The sequence below is a fragment of the Crocodylus porosus genome, unplaced genomic scaffold (genome assembly GCF_001723895.1).
Source record: "Crocodylus porosus isolate Cpor-Errol unplaced genomic scaffold, CroPor_comp1, whole genome shotgun sequence".
Lineage (NCBI taxonomy): Eukaryota > Metazoa > Chordata > Crocodylia > Crocodylidae > Crocodylus > Crocodylus porosus.
The window spans coordinates 23,997,243-24,016,557 of NW_017728911.1; the positions used below are offsets into that span (position 1 = coordinate 23,997,243).

The 19,315-nt window shown below is 39.7% G+C and overlaps 1 protein-coding gene across 4 annotated transcripts in view; it reads right to left on the reverse strand.

Annotated features, from left to right (window-relative positions):
• Positions 1-19,315, reverse strand: part of USP8 (ubiquitin specific peptidase 8) — a 38,957-nt gene that overhangs the window by 10,903 nt on the left and 8,739 nt on the right. The window contains exons 2-12 of one of the 4 annotated variants that reach the window (XM_019533665.1): positions 16,167-16,337; positions 15,302-15,446; positions 14,600-14,685; positions 11,720-11,864; positions 10,716-10,773; positions 9,332-9,491; positions 8,911-9,073; positions 4,966-5,110; positions 4,614-4,840; positions 2,635-3,240; positions 60-155 (exon numbers count right to left, since the gene is read on the reverse strand). In XM_019533665.1, coding sequence (XP_019389210.1) covers positions 60-155; positions 2,635-3,240; positions 4,614-4,840; positions 4,966-5,110; positions 8,911-9,073; positions 9,332-9,491; positions 10,716-10,773; positions 11,720-11,864; positions 14,600-14,685; positions 15,302-15,446; positions 16,167-16,270 — 1,935 coding nt within the window. In that variant the 5' untranslated portion in view covers positions 16,271-16,337. Of the gene's footprint in view, positions 1-59; positions 156-2,634; positions 3,241-4,613; positions 4,841-4,965; positions 5,111-8,910; positions 9,074-9,331; positions 9,492-10,715; positions 10,777-11,719; positions 11,865-14,599; positions 14,686-15,301; positions 15,447-16,166; positions 16,341-19,315 lie in introns of all 4 variants that reach the window. The other 3 variants (XM_019533663.1, XM_019533664.1, XM_019533666.1) reach the window with 3 other exon arrangements.

The window sequence follows — 19,315 nt, forward strand, 5'->3', positions numbered from 1 at the left end:
GTTACAAACATGACATCTAACTAGATTTCTTTCAACTTCACACAACACGCTATATTTACTTTAAGTGTTTCAGTATCTTGTTCAGTATCCTCTCTAAGGGCTCCTGGCTTTTGAACTCCACTTTCACTTTCTGGTTGTCCTTTAACCCCAGTATGCTGTAAAAGATTTTAAAAAGAGATTTTCAAATTTTCCTGTGGAATTACTAACCATCGATACACACGTGTGCGGGGCATGTTCCTTTATCAAAAGGAAGAGGAAAAGCTGTGCATCTTTTAATAAAAAAATATTTTGAGGACATCTCCGCAGTGAAACCAGGTACGTACATGCTGAACTATGATCTTTAAATTTTTCTACTTCTTCATACACAGTAGTTTTCTTGGAATAATGATCTACATCCAAGCCTTCTCTTGCAGCATGTTTAAAGGCATGCAGTCAATTAGAAATCTATGCAGTTAAGAACTCAATTAGAAATTAACGTCCCAAATTCTACTTGCATGGCTGGCTCTACTGAGTTCTCTAGTTTTACAAATGTAGTTTTGTTTTAATACATTTCTCTCACTGTTGCTGTAACGAAGACCAAGAGAAAGACTAAAGTAGAAAAATTAAAACATCTATTCCACCCCAAGCAACAATATAAAGGTTCCATGTTTTCACTCAGAAGCTGGGAAAGAAGCTTTTCAGCACCAGGCTCCCTACTTTAGTCAAACAAGTTCAAGTCTGTCAAAGTTTAAAGCAACTTGAAAACAGAAACCATCAGCTGACCACAAACTGTCTGTATCACTAATGAAGTATCTTTCCAATGGACACAGTATAACTCGGGACCTACCTAATTCATGGCAGCCACCTGGCAGTCGTTTCATGGGCAGAGTGCAGTGCTCCCTCCCCTCCCCCATACCTCTCATTGGCTGAGGGGGCCCAGTGACCCCCAGCCCTCACTGCTGATTGGCAGTGAGGGCTGCCTGTCATGCAGCCCTGCCCCAAGTCACTGATTGGTGGAGGGGTGGGGCCACATGACAGGCAGCCTTTGCAGCTGATCAGTGGTGAGGGGTGGCAGCCATCTTGCTGGTAGCCCTTCAAGTGGGCATCTCCTCCTCCCCTTCCCTGTGCAGGTGGGCTGCTACAGTGCTCTAGGCACTGTTGGTTCTCTCTGGGGAGTTAGCATTTTATTTCCGTAAATTCTTCCCCCCGTGGATGTCATGAGGATTGCCCCATTTTTGCGGAATCTGCGAAATCACACCTTCGGTAGGTCCCTAAGTATTACCAGTCATTTTCCCTCCAATCTCAAGTTTTAGCTGTAGAAGGGAAAAAAAATTCAAACACCAATATTTTGATTTTTCCGTGAAGTTGCAAGTGCAGTTGCTATAAAGAGGACAAATAAGATATATAGCTGGTCTGTATTTGTGTTTCAAATATTTTTGTATTAGGCAAGCACTACCTAATTATAATAACTACTGTTACACTAAGAAAACTAAACTAATCTCAAAATCCCCAAAGTGAAATTTCGTTCAGAACTACCATAAAACATATCTGGCATGCAAATATTGTAATTTGGTTCACCACTGGAGAAATACAGGAGCCTAGTAGACAATTTCTTTAAGCTCTGCATGCACTACAGAAGCCCTAGGTAAAGAAAAATAGGGCAATGTGAACTCTGAAGCTGCTAGCATTGCATGTTGAGAAAGAAAAAGAAATACAGCAGAAGTAAGTGCAAACAATGACAGAAAGCTTTCAGAAATGTGCGACCCCCCCCCATAAAAACAAACTGCAAAGATTTAGCATCCCAGTTATATCCATACATGCACGACCTGAAAAAAATGCAGTAGATTCTCCTCCCACCCTTGATTTATGAAGCATTTGCCCATTTTAGAATTTCCTTGTGAAATATTTACATACATTAACATAAAACTACATTTATATATATTAAATCCAGCATCAGTAATATTTAAAGTGCACAAATTAAAATTAGAGGCACTTTCTAGTGGTATATTCTCAAGCTGTAAATTTTGGAATCGGCTGCAGGGTAGCCAAATTTGTTTCTTTATGTTCTGTGATCAGTTGAATCTATTTTATGGCCAGATTAGGAGTTACTTTACTTAGTTTCTCAGGCTTTGGCAGCACAGAAAAAGGAAGGAAGCATGACCCCTTCCAGGAAGAGACTGCTTTTAATGAAAACACTGAGCTGGGCTAGTTGGCTACTTGACTTTTTAACCTAACCAACAATACCATGAAGTCAATACTTCACAGCAGCAGAGTTAAGTTCCACCTAGGATATTAGGGGGTTGAGACTGCTCTTCCCCATCTTGTGCCATAATGGCAGAGTAAGCAGAGAACCGGTGTAGCAAGGGGGACTGTGGCTATGTCTGGGATGGAGAAGCAGCAAGAGACTTGGAGCCAGTTGTGCTGACTTCATGTCTGCAGGAAGTTTCCCATCTCAGGGGAATTCTCTGCTGCCCTGGGAGGGCCAGAATCTGGGCATTTTGGGGACTTCCCCCGCCAAGTAAATAGGAAGATAGGTCCCAATAAAAACTAGCGTGTTCTGGTTGAATTATAGGCAACAGGATGCCAAACAACAAAACCGCACCAAAGGAGTGTTCTTCCTTCCTTTAGTGGCAAATGAACCTCTAGTTTACTGACCTTGCTTGAGACTGACACCCCTGTTGCAGATACTGGAGAAACATCCCCTAACACCTGTCTCTGCATTTCTGGTGTTCGAGTCCCCTTTTCTTTCTCTTCTAAAGCTATTTTATCAAGCTCTGGTTTTTTTGCATTGGTTGTTTCAGGTTCAGTTTTATTTGGTTTTTTCCCTTCTTCCATTGCTTTGCGTGTTCTCTCTTGCGCTTCCTTTTCCTCTTGTTCCTTGTTTGCCTGCTCTTCCTGCTCTCTCCCCTCATAATCTTTTGCTTGCTGAAGCTTTTCTCTGTGTTCCTTTTCTTCCAGTTCCTCTTTTGCTTTCTTTTCTTGTTCCAGCTTCTCCCATTTGAGCTTCTCTCTCTGTTCTTCTTGTTGTCTTTCCCTTAGCTCCTTTTCCCGTTTGCTCTTCTCTAACAGGGCAGTTGTTTCTGCGTGTATGCGGCTTCTTTCTTCATCTGTCAGAACAGGCGTTCCATCAAATACTGGTTTTGTGGACCGATCTGGAACCATACGTCCATTCTCAATCGGTTGTTTGTCAGTGGCTGTACTTCCCAATTTTGGTCTATGATCATCAGGGAACTTTGCTAAAGGCTTTTTTGTACGATCAATCTGGAATAAAATGGAGAACATGAAAGTGATGTGCATTAGTCTCCTGTGTTAGCTTGGAGATAGTTAAAGAAGCAAGTGTTGCTAGGGAATACTAAAGAGGTTTTCTGCCTTGTGAAAACAAAGGCTTCTTCATCATTTTATCCATCTTACATGTTATAAGAACTTCTGATTATAGAACTGATTAATGCAAGACATTTAAAGTCCTGCACAGACTTCAGTTGATTTTCATCAATATTCTTTTGATTTTCATCAATATTCTGAGGTATGTAGCAATAGTTTTTTTAAGAGGAAAATCCTTGAACTGAATCTTCACTTTTAATATGGCTATTATTATAAATGTAAGACAAGTAAATTTTCAGGTGAAAACCAACAAAACATCTAAATAATAATAAAAAGCTATTGTGTCAGGAAAGCGCTGCAAAAAGAGCAGTGCTGTAAGATGCATCCTAGTCTCCTCCATCTTATTTTCAAAACAGTTTCACAAATGTATTGACTTGCACAATTCAGATATCAGAAGTCAGAAGGCAGTGATGGAGGACAGGACTAGAGCCAAGAACCTGAGACTCAAATGGCCTCAGGCAGTCAGAAACAAGTTTGCTTTAATTTCCCAATTAGTAACATTAGGCTATTCACTTCTCTTATAGCTGACATGAGAATTAACTGTGCAGAGCAGCTGGAAGGTAAATGTTGTTAAGTGTTTACCTTCAGAATTCAGCTTTTTCGCACATGTCATAGATGAAGCTGAATCTTTCAGGCTGTAGAAAGCCCAGCACTTACCTGGACCTGGTTTTTCCCTTTTTCTTGATCATTTGAGAGAGCATGTGACTGAAAGGCAAATTCGCTTTGGGCTGGGGGCGGGTATTTAAGAGCTTCCTGTAGCTCAGACCTGGGAGAGCAGGATGTGCCTGGGAGTCCTGTGACAATTGTCTGAGGCTATGAAAAGATGTATAGCTGATGTCCCTACCAGAAGGGAAAAATGTGAAGAACCAGGAAACAATGGCCTGTGGAGGAGGGAAGAGGAAAGAAGGTCTGTGGGTTTCATTTATTTATTGCTGCATAGGAGGGCTTTTGGATAAAAGGGACACAGAGACCACTAATGCACCTTTAATCACCCCAGGGAAGACAGGCTCCAGAAGCACAGTAGAAAACTGGGTTAAGAGGTAGGCCATACCACAACAGAAACCAAAAGATCCTTCCTAATTTGTCACATGTGGTTGATTAGGAAAGGTGGAAATCTATAACCTATTAAGCCTACAATGCTGAGGCAAGTGCTGCTGTTACTTCCTTGCAAGTTTAGATCATTCCAGTTTGCAGGTTTGTCACAAATAATTAATTAATAAACACAAGCTTAAACAGAAAAAAGTACAGCTTACCTCAGGGATACTCCTTGTAGCTGATACTGGGTGGACCACAGGTGAACTGTCAGATCTAGGGGTACCTGCACCTGGGATGCTGGGGGTGTTAAGTGATCCTGTTGTCTTATCCAGATTGTTTCTTATTTCATCCGTCTCAGTCACTTCTATTGGGGAGGGCTTTACATAGGCAACAGGTAGAGGTGGAGGAGGAGCTGGCTCTTCCAGAGATGGATAAGTAAAATCCACTGAAAACCATAAAATTAGAGTTGTTTCTAAAGCAAACAACATATTCTGAATCCTAAACAACAACAACAACAGTGTGCCTCCAGGTATGTAGTCTTGGACCACTTTAGTCTTCCTTCTTACTTACAAGACACAGTCACTGTTTCATCCTTGCCATGCTGGGGTCGGGTTACTTTAGCATTTGTTGTGTACTGGGGATAGCAGAGGAGCCAGCTCTCGTAGCCTCCTTCCAGGACCAAAGGCTCATTCCGCAAGATAGTTTTACTTTCCCACTGGAAAAATGTTGAAACATGACAATGTGAACATTGCAAAGGCACCTTTTAAATATCAGCTCAATTTATATTAAAACGTCCATTGCTGCCTGTTACACTTTAAGGGACAGCTCTTTTTCAGAATGGTAATGAGTTAATTATTTAATTATTCAGGGTATAAAAACACTTCAGGGCAGGGATTTTCTTATGCATCTGTACAGCACAAGCACAACACTGTCTCCTTCTCAACCAGTCTTTGGGCACTATCATAATATTCATATTTACTATCACTAGCAGCCCCTCCCCATTCAGAAGCCATACATTTTATCTAGTAAGAATGTACTTAGCAGTGTCTCAGTTATTTTGTGAACACCTGCTTTAGTTTAAACTGTTAATCATCTGCCAGCGACTAACAAAAGCTGGGAATTTCAGATTCGACACTACCACACATCCTTCATTCTCTATTATGACCAGGAGCTTGCAGGAATCACAGGTCATCTAATGCAGCAGTACACTCAGAAGGCAGGGTCTGCCTGCACTGATTCCAAATTCTAGCCGTGTAGGTTTAGGTGCTAGAAATCTGTTGTGCAAGCCTCTTTATAAGAACCGTATATTTAAAGGAGGAACAAATTGTAGAATGAAAATATTATTGGTTTTCTCTCTCTACTGAATTTAATACAAGTAGTAGTTTACTTAAAGCTTTTGCCAAAACGGTACTGATCATTATTCTATTGAATGATCTTTATATTGACTACTTCTGATTCAGGAGCTAGTTGTATAGTTTTTCAGGAAGGCTCAACGTAAGATTTTAACTGAATTTTTGGCGAGAGGGGGAAAGTGTTGAGACTATGGGAGGAATTGGCAGCTGCAGGAAAAATAACAATAACCAACGTTTTTGGCAAAGTATAACTAAAGGGTTAACTTTTTAGCATAATTCCTCATGTTCCTAAAGTTGTATAGATCTTGTTGTAGTGTGTTTTAACTTTTTTTTAAAACAAATTACTTGCAGATAGTGAAGGAAGTGGTAGCTTCTTGCTAAAGTAAATGTTATCTATGAAGCTACAAACAGACCATTATCTCGCTTCTGAATCAGGAGTAAAATAACGTATGTCCTTGCTGAGAAATGGAAAATACCCCTGACCTTGATTTTCTTCCCCCCAGAAATCAAAGAATTCATTAACCGGTGGTGCCCAAACTGACCAAAAACTTTACAAGGTATTCATCCAAACCATTGGAATAAAAATATAATAGTCCCAGATTTTAAAATAGTGATAAGAGATCCTGTGTCTTATTGCCCCATTAATCTTATCTGTATTCCTGTCAAATCCTTGAAAAACATTTACTTTTATGTCTTCTGCCATAGATCTCTGAAAATAATATTTTGGAAGAAGAACAGGCTGGTTTTAGAGAAGGGTACCACTGCCTGGGCCATTGCTTGGTGTTGCACTATCTAGCATCTAAATATGTTAAAAGAAAAACATTTGTATATACCCTTCAAAGGAGCTTTTGACTCTATAGACCAGGGGTGCACAACCTCAGGCCAGATTTGGCCAGTGCCACTGCCATCCAGCCCTTACGGCTCCCTATGGGTCCAAACATTTGGCAGCAAGGGAGCAGTTGCAGCAATTGCTGCTCTTCTGTTACCTGTGGGAAGCCCTGTGGGCCAGATAACAAGGCCTGATGTGCTGGGCTGAGTGGAGACAGCACAGGCCCTAGACCATGTGCACAGGGGTGGAAGAGGCAATTCAGGTCTGATCCAACCCATGGAACAGCCCATGCCATTCATCTGGCTTGCCAGTTAAAAACAAACAAACAAACAAACAAACAAAAAACCCCAAAAAACAAACCAGAGCATCACTGTCATTGATTAAAATTATGGAAGAAACTTGCAATAACATCTATGGATAAAACTCTCTTACAATTAACTGTCACTTACTCAAACAGTGTCTATGGTGCTTTATGGAATTGATGGTGCCCTATCCAATAGCTCCCCAATTAAAACAAGCATCTGACGAGGATGCTTGCTTGCTCCACTACTTTTTAAATTCATTCTTGAATGATCTAAAATAGGTGCTACCAGGGAATCAATTCCACACACCTGTGGTTTTGAATGACCTAGTCCCCTGCTTGCTTTATGTAGATGATGCATTAATATTGTGACAATCCCAAAAAGACCTCCAAAGGTTACTAGGTATCTTTCAGCAGAACTGTACCTCAAATAGCTTGGAAGTCAACACCGCTAAAAGCAAGGTATTGGTTTTTGGAAGTAGACGGAGGAAACCAGATTTTTCTTTTACAAGAAAAGAAACTCGAGGTGGTGTCTACTTTTAAATACCTTGGAATCGTTTAGCAAAAATTTGAGCTAGAATAAGTGCAGTGAAAATGAAATACTACAGCAAAACAAGCCTTGGGCAGGGTTTTTTCTGCCCATCTGATTAAAAAGATAAGTGCTTCTGGAAACACTAAAGGGCTATAGTCTGTACAGTCCATTTTATTGCATAAAGCAGAGATTTCTAACTTTTTTACGGCAGCTTTTATCTCTGCTTAATTCTACAATGGGGAGGGCTCATGTGCTTTGAAACCAGACTGAGAAAATGTGAGCACCTTAGCTCAATTAAGAATTATAAACTATTGGGTGAAAATTTAATTCTACACCTACCCCATACCTTAAGAAGTCCATTCTTGAAGCCTCTCCTTTGCCAAAGAAACCCTTGTTTGAAAGGTTAAATAATATCTATATTCTCCTCCAGACAAATGGCCTGGGAAATGTACTAAGAGTCACTGACCTAGTATTTCCCTTCTTTTTTAAATAAGGCATAAACTTAAAAATTAAAGATGCCAGCATGCATACAAACCATTTAACATCATTTTTTTTTAAAACTACTGGTGCATCTGAAGCTCATGCTCCTCTGCAATCCTCTAAGGATAATAGATATAAAACAGAGAAAGCAGCTAGTTTAAGAAAGCTGATGGGAGTTGCTAGGTCTCAATTCTTTTGGTTTGGGAAGTGCTGGCCCCAGTGGTGGACCAGCGTGGGGGGGACGTGGCCCTCGGGTGCTGGCCAGGCCCTTCAGAGTTCTTATGGTGAGGACGGCGGCCGTATCTGGTGTTTCGCCTGCCTGCCCGCCCTGCAGGTTGGGTGTTTACTTACCTGTGCCGGGCGCAAATTCCAGCTGCCACCATCAGGTGCCAGGACTTCCATTTCCTTCCTGGCCAAAACAGGTAACCAAACAGGGCCAGGGTGGAAGCAGAAGAGGTCTCAGTGCAAAGGATGCGGGGGTGCAGCCCCTGGGTGCTGGAGACCCACAGTACATCACTGCCTGGCCCACAGGCCTCCAGAAGAGGCTTCCTTCTCTCTCTAGCAGCCATCAATAGTCTCATTAGGCAGCAGATACTTAGGCATTTCTCAGGAATTAGGACAAGAGGGGAGGAAAGTCTGACTATGTCCCTGCCATGCTGATACCTGACAGGCACATCACCATATGAATTTCAGGTTACCAAGATGATATCTTTGCAACATCATCATGTTCACCCCCACCCCCCAAAAAAAGCAAAAAGCAAAAAAGCTTGTTCCCTCAGTCCATTCTGCTGTTCTCTGACAAAAGTAGAAGCAAGAGAAAAAAAATGTAACTTCAACCAACCCTTGTTAGGTTTCAACATTGTGGAACCTAGGTAAAAACTGCAGGAAAGGAAGCCAGGCATTTACCTAGAATGTTGTCTCATTCCTGCCCTTTATTATCCTGGTTAATAAGAAGCTACTTTTAAGTAGATCTTTTTTTCCCTCCAAGTTAATTGAGTATAAAAATGTTAAATCTGCCAACCTTAAAAAGTGCATCTTTTAAGCTCTGCAGCGTGGTTCCTAGTTGCAAGTCTCTTGCAGTACTGAACCAGTCGAGTAGAACAATATAATCTACATGTCCCCTCTTCATCCACGGTTCTTTAGAATTCTCTGGGAGTCGAGCTTCAATCCAGTGTGCTGTGACTCTAAAATGTAAATAATGCATTTCATCCAAAAATATACAAAAACATTTTTGGCAGGACTTGTAATATGGATATAAACACACAGGCAAACTGAAATAAGGTCTACCCTTACAGCAGGGCACCCAGGATCTACCTAAATGTTCATTTATTTGTGCCATGTACTCCAACAGCACTTACTGCATTTTGCAGAATGTAGTAATTAAGCCAGTAAAATATTTAGTTTCCTTCAAAAGATTGTATCATGAAAATAATATTCCATACCCAGGACTGATAGCCTCTTCTGGAACACTGATGGAACTTGGAATACAGGATTCCTGATGATCTTTCAAGCTTCGTGCATCCATAATGATCAATTCAATGTTTTTGTCCATCATCATTCTATAGAGTTTCTCAGCTGTGACTGCTTCCATAGATACAGAAGCTGTTATATGCAAAGACATAAAAACAGAAAAAGATTGTGATTGCATCTCACCGGAGATGTTCAGAGTCTAGTTTGCAAACAAACAAGACCAAAAACTTAATTTCCTAGGGAAAGTTAATTTAAATATTCAAGTTCTTTTCCTGTGTGGAAGTCTTCTAACAGAATGCTGCAGGTAGGACTTCACAAGAAGAAAATATCTGAGACACTGTTCCCACTGAAATAGGAATTAGTGCCTCATTTCTAAAAGTCTTTTTTTTTTTTTTTTCCCAAATAATCAGTGTTTTGCATTACCTAAATGAGTGCAAACAGGTATCGTTACATTGTGGGCCATGAGTGTGCTCTTACGAGAGAAGAATGTCATATAAACTACATTAGAGAAGCAAAACTCAGGGAAAAGGTGAAAGAGCTCCTTACTTTAAATAAAAGTAATAGAAACATTTTAAGCCTGCCTAGAATCTTTCACATTACTAGCAACTGGCTTGTTTTTTTTCTTCCTTGTTGACCATGACAAGGTTAGTTCAGTTTGTCTCTCATAAGTATATCAATGTGATCAAATCTACAATTCAACAGCTTCCTCAAAAGACCTTAACCAAACCATGTTCTAACATACTACAGGGCATTTATAAAGTCCTTGTGCAACTTTAAACTTTAACTTTGGATATATACACGGCAGAAGCAAACTGTAAACAGTGACTGAAAGCATAAATAAGTATTTAGCATAGTATAAGCTATACATGGGGTAAGGATCACAAATGCTATCCATGAAATCACTCGGCACCAGCTGGAAAATATTTTCTATGAGTTGGAAAATCAGATTGAAAGATGGTGGTTATAGACATTTGAGCTGTATTGTGTTAAAACTTAATTAATCATGCTTTCAATCACCATTTACAGTTTGCTTCTATCATGTGCACATCCAAAGTTATTAAAGTCGTACAAGGACTTTATAAACACCCTGTATTTGGGGATAACTTTCAGAAATTCAGAGAAAGTTACAAAGTAATACCTAAAAGCTCAGTATTTGTAAACATGACTTTTTATATTAAAGCAAATGAAAGAGATTTAGCCAATACACTAAAATACTTGTAATAACTAGATTAAGATGATGCAGTAATTCTTTTTTCTTTAATGACAGAAAGATGAATAAGGGAAGCTACCAAACTGAATTATATGATTTATTTTTTTAATTCACATCTCTTAGCACTTAATGAAACATTGACTTACCACTTGAGTTGTCAGGTTGATCTCTTCTTTCCACCAAACCCTTTTTCTCACTGTTGATCTGCTTAGAGAAAGTGTCAGAAGTTGCTGTGTTAATATTCTAATGTATAATAACAAGTTCAGCAAATGACCATGGCCAAGAATTGGTCAGACTGCTATCCATGGGAAGAGGCCAAGCAAGAGGGAATCTCCTAGGTTATGCTGGGAGATGTTCCAGGAATCCCACTAGAAGAATGGGAAGACAGCTTCCCAGCACAAAGGGGAAACTAGGAAAGACGATACAACCTAAAATCACATTGCCTGTTAGTCAATCATGTTGTGTGCATGACTGACAGGCAGGATCCCTGCTAAGCTATTTCTGCTTTCTTGGATTAACTAGATTTTGTTCAGAGACAGTTAGAGCTCTCCCTCCCAAAGATGAGACCTGCAATCCAGGGTCACTTCCATACACAAATGCAAGGAAACAATCCTACACAACATAGAGCTACTCCTCGCTTAACGTTGTAGTTACGTTCTTGAAAAACGCGACGTTAAGCAAACCCAGTTACGTCACAGTAGTTGTCTACTAGCAGGCAGTAGTGGCCAAACGTTGTTACTGAACACTGCGTGACTTTAAACAAGTATGTTCTCTACTAGATCAGCAACATAATAACGAAACAACATTAACCAGGACGACGTTAAGTGAGGAGTACCTGTAGCTCTAAGATTACAAAAAGCAATGAAGTAAAGGAATTCAACATGATGGTTTAAAATACAGAATGACTGAAAACTCAGAAACTTTTTAATGTGCTATAAAAATAAAAAGAGTTTGACAAAAGGGCAGAAAATAAATTAACAGCCTTCCTGAACTGGAAATAGTTAACTCTCACCAAGTTAAAATATTTATCCTTTAGTGAAATATCATGATTTAACCCACTCTCCTCAGTAAGACAGCCTTGTAATAAATTGCTTGTTTAAAATTGGGCAACAGATTTCCTATCTTATCTGTAAATATTTTCCTCCATTACCTTCTGGCTTTTTCCTTTGGAATCCACTGCAGTTTCTGAAGAGTATTTGGCTGAAGCCCTTCCATCATCCTTTGCCTCCTGTCTTTTTTGCTGCTCTTGTTGCTCTTTTTCTTCAAGCTTTTTCCGAACTTCAGCTTCTTCATATCTAGGAGGAAAATACCCAGTTTTTAAAAGACACTTTTAACATGAGCTACAATCAATCACTCAATAGATTTGTGCAATGATTTCCTTGTAAACTTTTTAAAAATGTTGAGGTCTCATCACACTTATTTTAGGCTTCCACATTTATTCCATTTCCCCATCAAACTGCTCAATGTTATTCCTCTGTGTCAGGGATGGGGAAAGACAAATGTCTTCTTCCCTCAGTCGTCCCACTTTGCAAATAATCCCTATTTTCTTCTCTTAGGGACCATCTTATAGCCACTGCTCTTCAAAACTCAAGCTAGTTTCCTCCCCAGCCTCAGTTGTTTGTATTTCTGCTTTCACGTAACTGACAAAGTTAAGTTTCCTCCCCCTCTGCCCTGCTTCCTGCATTTGGGCAAAGTTCAACTACATTTAAGCAGGATACTCTTTTAGGTTTAAGATTTAAAAACGAATGTTGACACTTAAGCAAATTAGCAAGTCCCCCTTAATGTTTTTGCAAAGAGAACCTAGTAAGTAGCACTTGCACTTCTTGCTCATTGTTCTAATTGTTCTTGGCCAGGGAACTCTCCTCAGTTTGCATCTGGTATGCTTTTAAGAGTAACTATCACAATCAACTGCATGTAGGAGCTTAAATAAAAAAAACTAACCTTCAAAACTGTTACAAACCCAACAGCTCCAGATGAAGAATTCATGTTGCTACCATGAAATCAGCACATGCTCCTTGCCCCCTAAGTCTTACGAATTCTCGTTTTGGTTTTTTTTTGTTTTCCTTTTTTAGCCCAACCTATTTAACTGAATCTTTTACTTCCTCTCATTACAAAGATAGCACAAATATTGTAAATCCATGTCTATAACTCTGTTGCAATGACACAACAGTGCCGAGTCTTGCATCTTAGTTATAAGATGTTAGCTCTTCAGGACTAACTGAATAGCAACCACTTGGTCACATGTCAAACTAAGGACATCCAATTACTGCACTACATTTTGGACACCAAATGTGTCTGTCCTTTTGATGTCTCTCTCAGTGGTGCACACATTCCACGCAGATAAAGACGCAAGCTTGAAATCTGATGTTTCTCTACAACTTTTCTAGTCAGCGATACAGCTGTAATTCAGACAAAGCATTCATGTTCAGCAGAGCAAAAACATGTTAGAGTCCCACCACAAGATAAAGTCCCACCACTGAAGCATGTGTTTACTGCATCTTGAAAGTAAACACTTATCCCTCACTATTTTTTTTTTTTTAAAGATATGAAGGATTCTTTAAGTAAATTAAGTCAGACTTCTGCCTGTACCAGGTACACATTAGACAATCTGTTTTATTTTCTTATTCCCATGCAAATAGTGGTTTCCTACCTGTCTGAGCGTGTTTAAAATTTGATGACTTTTTTTTCTGGTATACTGTCCAGGATGGAAGCTAGTTGGGTAAACCAACTAGCAGATTTATTACTGAGCGGCTTCTGTGATTTCCACCTCCCCCACCCCCCGCCCGACACAGGAACCACTTCTTTTCATTTGTAAGACTCCTTAGATGCGTCAATATGCCCAAATACATATTTACACTGTACTCTTAAAATGATTAGTCATCATATCCCTCCTCAAACTTTGGAAGAAATCCCAAAATTACTAAACAAGAAACTTTCACAAATGGTGTCTTGGTCTTAACTCAGTAAATACATACTGGGATCACTGTGCAGGATTTAGCTGTGCATCTGTGGCACTTCTGAAATGTAAAACTCCACAGACGCTTTTTAAAATGTTATTTTAAATCCTGTGAACACACAAGCTCTGGTGATGCACAGTCTCCAGATCTGTTCAAAATAAATGCTGCACAACATTTTCAGAAATGCTCTATTCGTATGCACAGGTACCATGCAAATTTGTTTGCTGAATTGTATACAAATTGACCATGCAAAAAGCTTATGGATCACTTCCAAGCTCTTAGCATAGATGCATTTAGTCTGACTAAACTGCTTTTGCTAATGTTGAGGAGCCCACAAGTTAAACTGCCAGCAAAAACACAATTTTAGCCAGCATAAAGTATGCTCACAGTAGGAGGTCTTTGTTTATACAGATAAAGGCAAAGTGCTTTTAGTGTGTATACGGTCTTAATACAGACATGTGCTTAAGAAATGCTTTTAATGGACAAGCAGTAGTGATTTCAGAGAGGTTTTCCTTGGGACCTTTTATTTAGTATATGCATTAAAATAGTTTTATAGATGGCAGTAAATTCTGATTACTAAAATTACAGGAACTTTAAAACAGAGAGGTGTGAGTGAGCGGGGCCAATGACAGCAGATGAAATTTAGTTTTGTACACTCTGAATTGCCTGATATCAATAACAACTACAAACAGGATGCCTAATTTAATATTTAAGAGATAAAGGCTGCACATGCATGTGCAAATGATCTGGGAGACTTATCCTGGGCTTGTTTTCCTGGTACAAAAACTTACCCAGGGACCCCTGAACACATTTGAATACTGAGCCCCTGAGGAGCAGAGCACCCTGGGAAACTGAAGGCTGTACTGCAGCTTCTCAAATAGGGGAAGGGTATAGACATTCATTCTCCAAGAAGAAACTCTCCTGGGAGCAATTTAAAAAAAAATCCTCAACAACTGTAACTCTCCCAGTTAAAACTGAAGGTCTGCATGTGGTCAAAGCCACAACAGTGTATGGTCAGTATACTTGAAGTCTGTGCAGGATTTTACATATTTTTTAACACAGGTTTCACGTACCTGAGTTTCAGACTGTCCGAGAGTTTTTCAGCTTCTTCAACAGCTTTTTTTATGTTTGTAAGTCCAAGTATTGAATGAAAATAATCCTGAAATTACAACCCCATGTACAGTTAGTGCAGTCTAGTGTATAGTGTACAGAATAGCACATTTCTAGACACTGAAAACATGAAGACGTTTCCTCAATAAAGAAGAAATTAAAAGGTCTTAAATGTAAAGGAATTTTGTTAATGCCAGTTGCTCTAAATAAAATTAGATGTGCTCCTCTTAACTTAAACTATCACAAATATTTATACATACAAGTGTATTGATATCTTTTACTTCATAAGACAACTCTGGCTGCAAGGACAAACCAGATATATTTATTCACTTTCAAAGTAGTCCTTAAAAAATAAAATAAAAGAAACAGTTTTGCACCTTATCAGGAAAGACTACAGCAGGACAACCCCCATAATGCATACATGCTCACTGTGCATATATCCAGTTGCTCATCTGTGTTAGTAAAGAGATTCCCAATAAAGAGTATTTACAACTGACTGCCTCAGTTGCCAGCACAAGCTACAATTTGCTTATTGCAATCTCTTATTCTCTTATCCATGTCAGCGCAATTCTCAGCTGTACTTTAAATTGTCAGATAAACTGACCACTAATTCAGAATACTTTTGTTGTTTCCACCAATATAGACATCAGTTGCACACTATATACCTGTTGTTGTTTGAAATCAGGTCTTTTTTTAACAAGATTGTACACAGTAACATATTTCATGTATAGGACGTAGGCCTTCTCTTCATCTCTATCCAATCTGCATTCCTCTGCTGCCTTGAAGATCTTAAGGGCACTCTGCACATAACTTGAAATTGGAGGAGAAAAAAAATAAAACATACAACTCTTGACTTTCTTTCAAAAAGTACATCTGGTACCACAATAAAATACTGACTTGAATGCTCAAACCTTGTGCCCATATGGTTTAAATATTTGCCTTTGGGATCACAGTGCAAGTGTTTCACCTAATGTGAACTGTAAACCCTTTCCCCAAATGTCATTCCTTTTTGTTACCCTTTTTAATCACAGCATTAATGGTCAGTTTAAAACATCTCTAACAAGAATTCACTTAAAGGGAGTGTTCAAAGCTAGTTCTCTCCAAAGAACAGGCTGGTTTTGTTTATCACATCAAAACAACATGAAGTACTTACATACTCAATCTAAAAACTCTAAAGGCAGGCTTTTTCTGTTCTTGTGAAATGGCTGACTTAAAGTGACTTGGGAGGAAAGACTGCTTGTGCGGGGCAGGGGGGTGGATTCATAGAAGTCTAAGACTCATTTTATGTTGGTACATTTGACAATCCACAAGTTCACTCTCTAGAACTGTGGGAGACCATGTTCCTAACTAAAATCAAGGAGAAAGTTTGGGTCCAAACAATTACCTGTACTGGATCTTGGCCAGAAGGGCAGTATTAAGACTTATCACCTTCTGTAATTAAGTGTATAAAATACAGTGCATCATGTGCTACTTAGCTGTAGCATTTGAATAATAAATCTAAAGTCAATGAACTCAAAAACATTCACATACTTTTTTGTATTGGTTTTCTCAAGTTTTATTTCCGTCTTCTTGTTAAGATCTTTCAGTGACGTAGAAAGGTATAGCTCTTTAGGAGCTGAAGCCACAGCAGGCATGTTAATATAGTTAGTTACGTCCCTTCAGGGATTGCAAAATTCTTTAAAAGTCTCTCTCAGTGTTTTCCTGAAAAACAGAGGTAGAACAGAAATATTAAATAATAACCAGTTAAATGATTTGTTATACAATGTATGATTTTAAGATCCAGTTTATTAACTGTGCAAATGTATAACATTAAGTATGTGTCTCAACTTTACATGAATGATGCATTAGTAAAAGAAACCTCTGGAAAACGTGTATCAAGCTAATTCAATGTACAAGTACAACTTTAAAATGTAACTAAATTATTTGGCATATAAAACAGAACTGTTGTGCCTAAGCTGCCAGTTATAATATGGCTAAAGCTTACAAAGATATTCTGTGATACTGGTGCATTTCAATTTTGTTTTTAATAGTATTACACAAACTATTAACAACCAACAACTTGTGTTTAACTGAGTTCTTTCTAATTTAAAAAACAACAAAAAGCAGGGACATATTTTGTCATTTTAATATGAAGCATGTGTAATAGAAGAATTGTTCATTAGTCTTGTAGAGCTTTGAACTTTTAATGCAGAGTTCTTGTCAGAGGTTGGCAAATATCATAGCATTTTAAGATTTAAATGTTAATCCCTTAATAGTCCTGTTTATTACAGAAGTAATGCAAGCTTTCAGACGGTTTAGAGGTGTATAACTTAATCCTTCAAAAAAATAATGGAGCTATAAAAAGAATTCTAAGGAAATTACCAGGGAGGTGAGCAATGTGTGTCATCTCTGAACAAATCGCTTACGAGTTTAAAAAGACAAATCAGACTTCAGACTGGCTCGAACTAAATGAATACACAGAATAAAACTGATCTAAATATATCTAAGTATATAATTAGAAAGACTACCTTTTTCTTCATTCACAAATCTTCAATGGATTATTGGCTTATGACCGTCTTAGGGCTGACCTCTACACGCAGACTTTATGGAAGCAAAGGTGCCGTGCAGTACAGAAATCTGAAACCATTTTGCTACAGTGCTAAGGGTTAATCACCAGCTTGGATATCAATATTTCTGCTTCTATGTAGGATCGTCATTCAGATGCTCTCATCATAGCCTGGTTTCTTAGAACTTCAGGCAGGAGACCACTAACTAGATCACAATCTGACCTTCTGTATATTTGATTGAAATTGACTTTTTTGATACTCTTACTTGGGGGTTGTCAACCAGGGGTACGCAGACTGGTCCAGGGTATAACCAGGGCAAGGACAGGTGGGGACAGAGCACCACAGCCTCCCAGGAGCAAGGCCAGGGCGAGGTGAGGGCAGCAGTGCCCCTCTGCGGAGTGGGGAAGCTTGCACATGGCAGCTGCTGCCACCATACCAGCTCAGTGAGCTTCCCCTACCCACCCCTTCTCTGGGAGGCAGTGGCACTCCATCCCTTCCCACTTATGTGCCATCCTTGCCTCACCGCTCAGTGTCTGGTTGCATGCCACCTCCCCCCGCTCCACACCCAGCATCTTCCCACACACTACCCTCTCCCCCTGCGCTCGGTGTCCGGTTGCACACTACTCTGCTTGCTTGGCATCTGACCGCTGGGGGTACTTAGACTAAAAAAGGCTGAAAACCCCTGCTCTAACTAGAATTTTGAGCTCGGTATAGAGTGAATCATTTTAGCTGTGGGAGTTCAAACTTTTTTGTGCAAGAAGTAGAGACAAGGAGAGATCAAAGGCATGTCTAGAACAGAAATTCTCAACTTTTTAGACACAAGATACCCCTCAATGTCAGTTTTTACTTTTTCACTAGTTTTTGACTGCAGAAAAACAATAAAGCAAATCTGCTACAAAGAACTCAGGAAGACTACCACAACAGCTTGGAATGTTTCTAGCGCTATGAATGCCTAGCTGAAATCTCTGGCTTTATCTTGTGAATCATGTTTGTACATCCAACACCAGTAACACTGCATGATTCCTCACGGTACTCTTGAAAGGACGCCAAGGCATCAAGCAGTGCTACAACATCCAGGCTCAGAACTGCTGGTCTATGCCCTTGGTCAGGTTCACACCAATATCTTGCTGAGACACCTGGCATGCACTAGCTCTTGGACCAAAGCAGTATAACTGAGTTAATGCAGCTGTACTACTTCTGGTTCAGGAGCTGACATGCAGTATCTCAATACAGCGCAGTCTTGTGCCATAAGACATGCACCAAGGTACAATCCCTGTAACCTCAGGGAACTGGTTGGTTGAGAGATGCCTGGGTGATCTTGGCAGGTAAACCATGCCCCATGCTTTAGAAAATAAGTGAAAAGCTGGCAGGTTCCCCCATAATCCAAGTACAGCAATCAATACAACCAACATACAAGCAAAACACTGCAGTCAGACAGATGATTCTCACCTGCCTCATAACACTAGTCCATCCCCGTCCAGTTCCCTCTTCATGACAGCCAATCTTTAATGATTCAGAAGGAGGATTCCCTCCTCCACGCAGGAAGGGAAAAGGAATTAACTCATTCTCAGCTGTGGCTAAACAGCGGACTTCAGTTGCCCACTTGCTCAAATAAGCACCTTTCACTTAAACACTGATGTTTGGGGAGATCACTTTAAAACCAGAAGGACTACAAAATAATTTAGTTCAACTTACTATACATTTTAAGGCCTTAATTTTTCACCCAGGTTCCCATGTAATGAGCCCTATACTTTGTTTGGCTAAAGCATAATTTCTAGAAAGGTATTCAGTCCTTGTGTAAAGCCAAGGAGATAGGGCATCCATCAAATGTTTAGTGCAACAGGCTGTGTGAAGCTTCAGTCCCTGATTTGATTCAGTGGCTGAATCCGAATCGTATCAGAGGACTCTTTAATCTCTCCAAATCAATGTGGAGATTCGGACACAGAAACGGCTTTAGATGTTTGTTCTACATACCTCTAGGTACCAGGCGGCTCATGAATGCTGCGATGCTGGGGCACGTGAAGCATCCCCCAGGAGCGTGGGGGGGCTCACCAGCAAGCTCAGCAACAGACCCAGAAATGGACCAGAAGCACTTCCGGGCCACTTCTGGGTTTGCTGGAGATCATGTGGGGG